The sequence below is a fragment of the Agelaius phoeniceus genome, chromosome 2 (assembly GCF_051311805.1).
Source record: "Agelaius phoeniceus isolate bAgePho1 chromosome 2, bAgePho1.hap1, whole genome shotgun sequence".
NCBI lineage: Eukaryota > Metazoa > Chordata > Aves > Passeriformes > Icteridae > Agelaius > Agelaius phoeniceus.
The window spans coordinates 5,428,011-5,438,540 of NC_135266.1; the positions used below are offsets into that span (position 1 = coordinate 5,428,011).

Genomic DNA, 10,530 nt, shown 5'->3' on the forward strand with positions numbered 1-10,530 from the left:
TTGTTGTGTTGTGCCGTGCAGGTGCTGCAGCTGGAGGCGCGGGGGCTTTGCACGAAGCCGGTGGGCACCGGGACGGCGCCGCCGCCGCCGCCGCCAAAGAGTAAGAGGGGGGTTTGACTGTAAGAGGTATCGGGGTGTCAGTAAAAGGAAAGGGTGAGGAGAGCTGGGCAAGGTCAGGCCTCGGAAGAGGCCCTGCATAAGCTGGGAAGAACAAGGACTGAAAGGTCACCGCCATGTAAACGAGGGTTTCTGATAAAATGTACCGTGTAGTAATAAAGGTAAAAGTAAAGGTCTGGCTGTGTGGAGTATATATACATAGGCTATATATACATATATAGTTTTATTTGTCACGTCTTTCCTGTTTGCCTTCACCTTAAAAATATTCAAGGCCAAGCTGGATAGGGCAGTGTCAGACTGTTCAATGTGTATGTCAAACTGAAAGAAATTAGGGTTCGGTCAGATATCGGGAAAAAATTCTTTACTGTGAAAGTAAAATGAGGCCCTAGCACAGGTTGGCCAGAGAAGCTGTGGATGCCCCATCCCTGGAAGTGTTTTTAATGAGATGTAAAATCTAGTTTTCAACTTTAGATGTTCGCCCTTGTCCTTTGAAATGTTTGTGTTGTCAGGTTTAAAAAATAGAAGGACTTCCAAAATCCAAATATCTCAAATAGCAGCTCCAGGCAGCGGTGTAAGAAGCTGCCATGGCCCTGTGTGTTAAATTTGGTTATAATGCTTCTTGCCCCATGGATCTGCAAGCCTGAACCTTGGTTTGGATGCTGCCCTACATCCTGAATTGAGGAGTATTTGAGCCCCTTTTATCCCTGAGTCAAAGCAGGAATACAAATTTCAAAGACTGATGTCTTGTTTGTGTAAATGGAGGCTCAGTGGTTCAGTGAGGTTTCCTGTCCCAAATTAGAGATCCAGGTGCTGAAACAGTAAAGCTCCATGGAACCATATGTAGGAGTGATCAGACTTGTTGACTGCTGTAGAAAAGATCACTGAAAGAGCAGTTGAAGGCAGACTTCTGCCAGCTTCTTAAATGCCAAAGCAAATAAAAGCCTGGCTGTTCCATTAAGAGAGCCTTCACTGCATAGATTCATTGACCAGCAAATTGCTTTTTATTATGATTTATTTTTTTGCATTAAGTGTGTTTGAGATGCACTTTGGTATCAGTTTCTGGATTCACTGTCCTGCAGGTCTGATTTGTGTCAGGAGCCCTCTTAGGCCAGCTGCTTCCCCTGCAAGCACTCCAGGTTAATTAAGATGTATAGAATTAAGATTATAGGATGCAGCTGCCTTTGCCAGATTCTGGCTGGAACAGGATGTGCAAATTTTCCTTGCTTTGATAAAAAGGTTGTGTTTACACACAGAGTCAATGATGGGAAGTAGAGCTGTGATTTCTGCCTGTCACCTCTCTGAGTGTGATCAGCCTTTAGATAAGTGCTGGGAATGATGCAGGAGGAGCACATCTGGGAATGCTGTTTCTGTCACTGATTTGGGGGTGTTGTTCTTTTGGCAAAGTGATGCAGGTACAGATTAGCTGCTGCAAAGTTTGAAATACCTTAACTAAAGTGGATCACTTGTGTTGGATGTTTCAGCTTTTAATCATAAAATCTATCATTTTCACTTATCCAAACTGAACTGTTTAAAGTATTATCCCAATAACTAATGGTCAAGTTGAATTTTTCCTGCCCTCTTGGTTTCTTAGGGTGTTTTAACATTAATACTTCTTCAGGTTTTGCTCAGCTTTCCCTTTCCTATCCTCCTTTTGCATCCTTGTGTTAGTTTAACCTTTTCTCTGCCTCTCTGAGGAACTCTTCCCTCCTGAGTGACGCTTCCTCCCGTGTTAGTTTCTGCAGGCTGGCTGCTGTTTGGCTGGGCCAGTCTGTGCAGGGAGTCAGACCTCTTCCAAAGGTGGCTGCCCATCCTCCTGCTTCCCCCTGCCCTTCCTTCCCATCCTGCACCTTCCATCTGCCAGAGAGAAGTATGTGCTTGAAATTATTCCAAATACTACCTGCAAACTTGATACCTTCTTTTCTTGTATTTTGTTGTCATAAATCTTTGCATTTCTTTCTTAAATACTTTGCTTTTATTTTCATGTGCTTGTCTCTTCTGTGATGTTTTCATTTAGACATTGCTAAAGACTTGCTTCTGTTCAGAGCTAATGGTAATAACTCCTTGATTCATACAAGGTATTACCACACAATACCAGTGAGGGGAAAGCTGTACTTGGTTTATGGGCATATAAAGTAGATCTGGATTTCCAAACTCTGCAGAAAAATCTGCATAATAGGCTGGAAGTGTGTTGAATTTTGCTGCTGGTTGGAAGTGGTGCAATTGTAATGGAGTTGGCTTTACTGTAGCCAATTTCAGCCGTGGTGAATCTTCTTAGTGTGCTCCCAGCCCTCCTTGACCTCCTGTTTTCTGTAACCACAACAGTATTTGCTGTTGCACAGCCTCTTGAGGATAATAATAAGCATCCAAGAGATACTATGTATTCCCTGAAAGGACCTGAAAATTGCTGCCTTCTCCTTCAAATGTTGGTTCCTTGTCTGGAGAGTTTAGCTTAGTGCAGGTATCCATGAGGGAGAAGAAGCTGAGAGAAACAAACGTGGAGCATCAGGAGATCTTCTGTGAGCCCTTTAACAAAGAGGTCTCCAAGCAGAAATAGGGAGTGAAGCCTGGAGGAGATGAGGTCTTGGGGAAATGGTGTTGAGCTGTGGGGGCACACCTCAGGGGGCAGCTCATGGGACAGAGAGCAAGTAACATTTTCATGGATGGCCTCAGGTATCTCTTACTCTGCTGCTTTTCCTTTTGGGAGTCATCCCTGCCCTCTGCTCCCAGGGTAACTCTTGCAGCAGCTGTGGCTGTGTCTCTTCACTGTCTCTCTGCTTCCCTGGCTTGTTCACAGACCAGGCTTGTCTGCAGCAGTGCTTGAAGAGCTTGGCTGAGCCATCCTAATGCTCACCTGGGATAGGGAAGTGTCTGCAGACCTTCTCCAGTGCTGCAGAATTGAGGCACAGGGAAAACCAGCTCTTGGAGGGGTCTGGCAAAGTGAGGAACACGAGGGTTTATCTCTCGAGTTTTGGTATCGCAGCAGCAAAAACTGTTACGTGCTAGTAGAACTCCAGTTCCTTTAACCTAAATCTAAAAACTTCCTGCTTTGCAATGCCTCTATTTAGCATTCTAATTACTTTCAGTTTATTTTTGTAGCAGATTATCTCTGAAAGTTAAAACTGTGTGACTAAGATCAGTGATAGTGATGTCAGATACAATGATGATAATCCTCTTTATGCCGTTTCCTAGATGTAGCGGCACCACAGGGGAGCACCAAGCTGCTTGCCATGAAGGCACCAGTTGAATTTCGTAAAATGTTGTCTTCTAGCTCTCACCTGCTGTCTGCAGACAAAGGTGAGAGCATTTCTAGTACCACCCTCAAGGAAGCTGCAAAACCTGCTGAAGACACGAGGATGCCCATGCCAAGAAAAACTCAGGTTGTGTTTCCTCAGCGAGGAGTTGTTTCCTCCCGTGAGGACAAAAACCTCACCACGCCTGCAACAGGAGGAGGCCTGAGGAAAAAGTTAGCTGAGGAACAGTCTTCATCTTCATCCAGCTCAGAGTCAGATTCTAGCTCAGATTCTGAGGATGAAAATGTTGGTGATTCAGAAGTTGCCACTAAAACTAAAGTTGAGTTTCCCAGACGAGATCCCATCTTTTCTGAGAATATAGCAGTAAAGGCATCAATGCTGGCAAAAGAGAAATTGTCCCAGAAATCCCTCAAAGAATATGGAATTAAGAAGCTGCCACGCAAACCAGAAATTGACGTGTCTCCTGTAAAGCAGGTCAAATTTTCTAAAACATCAGTCAGCCAGGAAACATCAAAATCCAAAGCAAGAGACCCCAAAGTAAAATCCCCTCCAAAAGAACAGAAGCTGGGCTTAGAACCACATGTGGTGAAAAGTCTGGACCTGACCGATGTCACTGCTAAATCTGATCATGTGGAGGAAAAATCCATTGGACCCCAGGTAGCAGCTATTCAGCTGAAAGCCTCAGCAGTGACTCAGGAAGACAAAAAGCAAGATCTGCTATCCAGAGGAGAGAAGGAAAAGATGAAGGAGGCAAAAGGAGTAACTGCTCCTAAAGTGGAAGAGATTTCTGGAAGCACAACGTTGGTGATGGGCACCACAGCAAAGGAGGAGACCATGCAGGAAGCAGGAGTCCAGGCTGGAGAAAGCAGCACAACAGAGGGTACAGCTTTAAATTGCTTGAACTGTTTTGGTTCATCTGGGCTAGGGTTTGACTTTTTTAAAGGGTCTCTACATCTTCTCTGATCTTTCTACTGAAGCTGGCAGAGTGGCAGTGACTTTCTGGAAGATAAATTGTTCATTGCTAATTGTTATAAGCTGTCAGTAATACTCAGTCTCCAGTTATGCTGGGAAAGGAAGTGGTTTCATTTCTCTGTATTTATAGTTTCATAAAACAGTTACTTATAAAATGGAATCAAGATTGTTTCCACTGTGAGCAAAATCATGGGCTTTATATGACAACACTTGTTTTCATTCTTCTCTTTTTTTGGAAGGATTTGATGGCTGCCATTCTCATGAGTCAAATTTGGTGCCATCTCATTGTTGCTTAAACCCTGCCATCTTTCTGGTTTTGTTTTGGGGTTTTTTTGGGTTTTGTTTTGATGGGTTTTTTCCCAAGCTGTCAGTGTTTCAGATTTCAGAAGACTTCGAGAAATCATAGTGTAATGCCAGAAACAGGCACTACAGATTCTGAGGCTGGAAGGTTGCAAGCAACAAGCAAGTGTGGAAGTAGTGAGTCAGTGTTGTAGAGGGCTGGGGAGGAGACAGTGGTGTGTTTTCAGGAAACACCATCACATAATCATCTCCTCAGCTGTGCTTCCCTGTCTGACCTTCCCTTCTTATTTACTGCCATCCTGTTCATTTATGGTCCTGCTGATCTCATTTTGTCTATCTCAGTAGCAGATGTCTCTCTGTCCTGATCTCTTGAGATTCTGCTTTTCATCTTAGGCAGTATAAATCTGCCATTCTTGAGACCCCTCTTCTCATTGTTACTTTGAATTAAAGAATTTGCCTGCTGGAAGTAAAAGCAGCATTAATTTAAGGTTGCTTGGGTATCATCCTTCAGGAAAAGCCCTGAGGGCCAAGGGAACAGCAGATTGAACGTGAGCCAGCAACATGACCTTGCAAAGGCCACCGAGGGTGACCTGGGAGGAGCAGACTGAGGGAGCTGCAGCTCCTCCCCTGCTGAGGTGCACTGGGGGTGCAGAGTTCACTTTGGGGCTCCCCAGTGCAAGGGACATGTGGGAATGCTGGACAGACACCAGCAAAGTGCCACTGAAATGATGGAGGGACTGGAGTATCTCTGTTGTGGGGAAAGTCTGAGAGAGCTGGGACTGTCCTGCCCAGAAAAGAGAGGGTTTAGACAGGACATCATCCATGTGTGGGAATAGCAGAAGGGGAGTGCAGAGAAGACAGAGGTGAGGCTTTTCAGTGGTGCACAGTGGTGGGGCATGAAGCAGTGGGTACAAACTGAAACACAGGGTTTTGCCTGAACATCAGTAAGCACTTCTTTCCTGTGAGTGATGGTGCACTGCACAAGTTGCACAGAGAGGTGGTGGGGTCTCCATCCTGTCAGACACTCAGAATTTGTCTGGACAGGGGCCTGGGTCTCCTGCTGTAGCTGACCCTGCCCCAGCATTTGGGGTTGGACCAGCTGACCTACAGAGGTGTCTTCCAACCTCAGCCATTCTGTGACTCTGAACTGCCTGACAAGGTTAAGGGACAAAATAATTGCATTTGTATGGCAGCTTCCAGGAGATGGTGCTGAGTGAAAGGCCTGCCTTCTCTTTCAGGGGTTAGGTGGCTCATAATTCATCTGTTCCCTTTCCTTCTTCCTTGACAGCAGCTCAGATGACTGGAAGTGGCACTCAGTGCTGGACTCGACCTTGGAGGTCTTTTCTAACCTAAATAATTCTGCAGTTTAAAAACCAAAATACAGCACTGTTGGCAAATGATATTTTGATTTGCTTGTTCCTTCTTGCAATCAACAACATAAGCTTTCTTTTAAAAATAACAAAAATTTGGGAAGGGCTCTTTGTTTTTATCTACAGATGATGCTTTTCTCACCATTCATCCACAGTGGAGTTCTAGATGCTCAAACATTTTTCTTTTCTGGTGTCTCCAGATGTATCTTGTTCTCTCTTCCTTCTTTGAGAGCAGCCACTGCTTTTCCTTGTTCAACATTCACAGCTGACTGTACCACCTGTAACTCCTACTTCTGCCCTGCCCCTGTGTCCTTAAGTCTGCAAACTCTGCAGCAGCCACACAAAAGATGTAAAAAGAATTTTTCTCAATGCAAACCTGGATGTTGAGGTGATGTCATCCCTTTGTAGAGCAGTCAGCAAAAACTGCTGCCTTGAACTGCTGAGTGAGGAGCAAAGTTGTAGCTGGGAGCTCAGAAATAGGCCTGTGATTCATTTCAGAAGAGCATCCCAAGAAGTGCTTGCTCTTTAGGAGACAAAGCAGAGATGAAGGATGAAGTGTGGGGAGGATGAACTCAGGAATAAATTTTTCCTTGAGAAGCCAAGTGCAGTGTATTTGGGCAGGAAGAGCAAGGCTCCATCTGCTTCCCTTCCTGCACATCTGTCTCTGAGTTTGGAACTGGCTCTTGCAGGTTGAGCTACTCTTGCCTCCCCTTGCCTGTTCCTGGGGCTCTTTGCAGCAAAGAGCATCATCTGCTGTTTCTGCCTGCATCTCATCTCCTGTGAGCTCTGTCAGGAGAACTGAGCAGCAGGCACAGGGGCATTTCCTGTCATGTTTTGCTGAAACCATGACTTACTACCTTGAGTTTTATAAGCAAGCCTTGCTAAATGCTACAGATATTTTCTCTTAATCTGATAGCTTCACACTGCATTAATTATGTCATAAGTAAAGGGAAATCCTGGTGTTCAAGTTCTTGTGTTTTTATTGTAGATGGACCTGTTAAAATAAGGGCTTAATACAATCCAACCTGAGCCACCACATACAAATTTATACAACAAAGCTTTTCACTACACTGTGTGTCTTCTTCTGTTGTTAAAACTCTGGGTATACAAGAATAAACTAATACTGGGAGTAAAGTTTTATTTCTTGCAATTTGCTTGGTTGTAAAATCAGCCTGTGTAAGTTTTTATGTAAATGATACTGCCTAGATCTGCATAATATTCCAAAAGCACAAGAATTTATGTTGGCTTTAGAGGAAGTAATGAGTTCTAAATAACTTTATTGGGTTATTCTTTTTTGAAGGAGAGTTAATACAAAGGTTAGAAGATTATATTTACAAGGAAAGAAATTTACATCAAAGGCTCTTGATAGATTACTGTTTGGCATAACCACATTTGAAATTAAATGGTGGAGATGTTGCTAATTCCATTGCTTCTCCCCATGGCAAAAATTCAATCTGTAAAGCAGTTCTGAGAGCTGTATCTCGTGGTCTGACAGGATGATACATGACTTGTACTGCTCCTTTGCCCCTCCTGGTTTGCCAAGAATGTCACCTACTGTTCTGGCTGGAATGAAAACCAAGGCAAATATGAGAGAGCCAGGAAATGCAGACATATGTCTTCCAGAGATAAATGGAATGTTCTGCCCTTTCCACCCCCAGCATTAGGTGGTGGTTTGGGTTTCAAACCTGTACGAGATGCCTTGTGCTGATCCCTGTTCCCCACTGCATGTGCTGCCTTAGGCACCAGCTGGACTCAGTAAACTTCTCCCTTTTTTCAAGTTGCTGACTTTTATTTCTTTCAAATATTGACTGGACGAGGGATCTGACAATTTATGAAGGCTGACTCAGGGCTTAAAAACATTATCTTCTGGTGTGGCATCCTCATAGTCACCAGTTGCTGTTTGTTTTCACAGAGCCAGCTCCAGAGGAGTTGGATAATTCCACCTACAAGAACCTGCAGCACCACGACTATCACACCTTCACCTTCCATGATTATGTTGCTATCCTTGCAAAGTACAGGCAGCCTCAGCCATCCTCTGGAAGACCATCACCAAGGCACTGAGAGAGCCACACCTTCAATAAACACCCAGGCAGGATGGGGAATTGTTCTATTTAGCACTGTTGCTTCATCTGTATAATTGAAATCAGATAATAAATAATAAAGGCATAATAATTTGGGCTTTTGAACAGTTCTTCCTGGCTGTTGGAGTCCCTCACTTCTTGACTTTTATGAGTGAACTGCAAATGAATCATCACTGAATAAAAGTATCTTTTCTACCTCTCCATATATATTATTTGGTGATAGTGTAAAAAAGTCTTTTTGACTTTTCAGTGTCTCCAAACTTTGGATAGTGACCATTCTTACAGGACCACATCAAAGATTCCTGTGGGGTTCAGCTCCTGTGGAGTATGGGCCATGTTTCATTTGGTGTCACTGTACTGCAGTGGGCTGTGCTCCTTGCACACAAGCATGTTCCCAGCCCTGAAGGGGTAATGTTTACTCTGGATTTGGGAGTTCAAATCATTGGCTGGGAGCAGCACAAGAAGTGTTTGTCTCCTGTGGCAAGAGTGAATGTTTTGTGTTAGTGGAGGAATGCAAGTTTATGTAATGTGATTGAAACATCTCAAAACCTCTGCTCTTGTAAAGGGAGAACAGAACATAGAACTTTATTTAATCATCTGTTGGGGGCTCCAGCAGTAATTGAAATCATTTTAAATGTAAGAGAATCTCAGTGGGCAGTTCCTAATAGACTTTTACTGTGTTGATTAAACTTGTAGGAAAAAAACCTATTTCTATTGAATGATTATTTTTAAATGTGATGAAAACACCATAAGGGTAAAAACAGCTCCTGGTACTAATTGTTTGGAGTATGTTTAATTTCCCACTTCTTTTTTTCCCCCACACTAAAAGTTAAAATTGCTGTCCAGCCTCAGCCTTGCTCTGCAGAAAATGTGAGCCATGAGGCACCTCTCAATGCACGTTATCAGCAGTTACAGTTGGTCTCAGTAAATTTTGTATTTCCATCCTATTAGTAACAGTCTTCTGCCTTCTGGGAAAATCGCCTTGATGGCCGCCAGCTGTTGTGGGTTTAGTTCCATTTTGGCTTCTTGTTCATTTTGGGCTTTTTTGGAGTTAATTGGCCTTTAAGCAGTTCTTGCAATAACTCCAGCATTTTCCATCACCTGTCTGTATTCTTTCAAGCAACAGACCAGGCAAGATCAAAGGGAAAACAGAGTCAGCTTTAGGAGTCTATCTGGATATTGGATGTGAATCCCTGGGTGCAATTAGTAGAGCAGATATTTTATACTGTAACTTGGCAAAAATGTGGTAAGAAGGATCAAGAGGCCTACATCAATTTGCTGTGCAGAATTTTAAGTCAGAAACCCCTGGCAAGCAATTTTATTGTCCTGTAAAAAATAAAGAGCATGTTAGTGACTCCAACTGAAATTTAGAAATCTGTTAATGTATAAATCCACGTGCTGAGGAATAAAGAGCAGAAAGTCACTTGGAGACACCAATGGTCCCATGTACTCTGTTCTTGTAAAAGGGAGAGAAATTTGCTGCTAGCATTAAAAACATGAAAGAATTGGGGTCTTCCTTTGTGAAGGGCCCAGAGGAGGCCCCAGTAATGCTGCTGTGATTTGTTATTACCTGAGACTCCACGAGGAAACCTGAGCCCCAGAGCTCAGAGCTGCACTGGTGCTGAACTGTGCTCTGAGCTGCTCTGGGACTGCAGAAGGAGGCTGCAAATTGTCAGACTGTGCAGTAAAAGTGAAATGTGTATTTACTCTGGCTGCCCACAGTAGCTGTCACTGGTGGCTGTTGGGAGTCAGCCTTGCTCACCTTCTGCCCTTTTTATTTCTCAGGAGGGTTGGTGTTTGAAACAGGGACTGGATCAGCCCAGGAGGAGTGGGATGAGGTAGAAATGTATCTTTTTTTTCAGTCAACTCCCACCTTCTGCTCAGCTCCATTTCTACCTAAGGAGATTCTATCTGGTTTGGGGACAGGCATTTTGCTACCCTTGTTTCAAGATCACAGCAAAAATTAATGGTGGATGCCTTTTCTATCCATGTAACCCTGCCTTGGTGTCTTCTGGTGATCTTTCTGCACCTCTAAAATGAAGCTGGAAGTCAAATAACCTCATAACTCTTGTGCTGCATGTCTTAGGTTTGCCCTGCTCAGTGAACCAGTCTGCCCTTGGAAGGCAGATTGTGCAAGGAAGGCACCAATAATTTTTTCCCACTGTTGTGTTTTCCTGGATTTCAATGAAAAAGGCTTCATGTTTTTGTCCTTGGCTATTATCAGATGTTGCTGTGCTTGAGTCATATGCTAACATTTAGATTGTAAGCAGGATGTGACACAATATGCTCAAATTCTGTAACGTTAGTAACTTTGCTTGCTGTGCTAGGCACTTGTCAGATAAGTCAGGGATCTTGTTTGGAAGAATGTATAATCCAGGATGCTAACATAATTCCTGGAAAACCTCAAATGTGAAAGAAATTAAGTCTCAGCTTAGTTAC

At 43.6% G+C, this 10,530-nt stretch overlaps 1 protein-coding gene across 3 annotated transcripts in view; it reads left to right on the forward strand.

Annotated features, from left to right (window-relative positions):
* Nucleotides 1–8,201, forward strand: part of NDUFV3 (NADH:ubiquinone oxidoreductase subunit V3) — an 8,428-nt gene extending 227 nt beyond the window's left edge. Inside the window, exons 2-4 of one of the 3 annotated variants that reach the window (XM_054654494.2) lie at nucleotides 22–100; nucleotides 3,307–4,248; nucleotides 7,923–8,201. In XM_054654494.2, the coding sequence (XP_054510469.2) occupies nucleotides 22–100; nucleotides 3,307–4,248; nucleotides 7,923–8,071 (1,170 nt within the window). In that variant the 3' untranslated portion in view covers nucleotides 8,072–8,201. The other 2 variants (XM_054654495.2, XM_077171269.1) reach the window with 2 other exon arrangements.
* The last annotated feature ends 2,329 nt before the right edge of the window (nucleotides 8,202–10,530 follow it).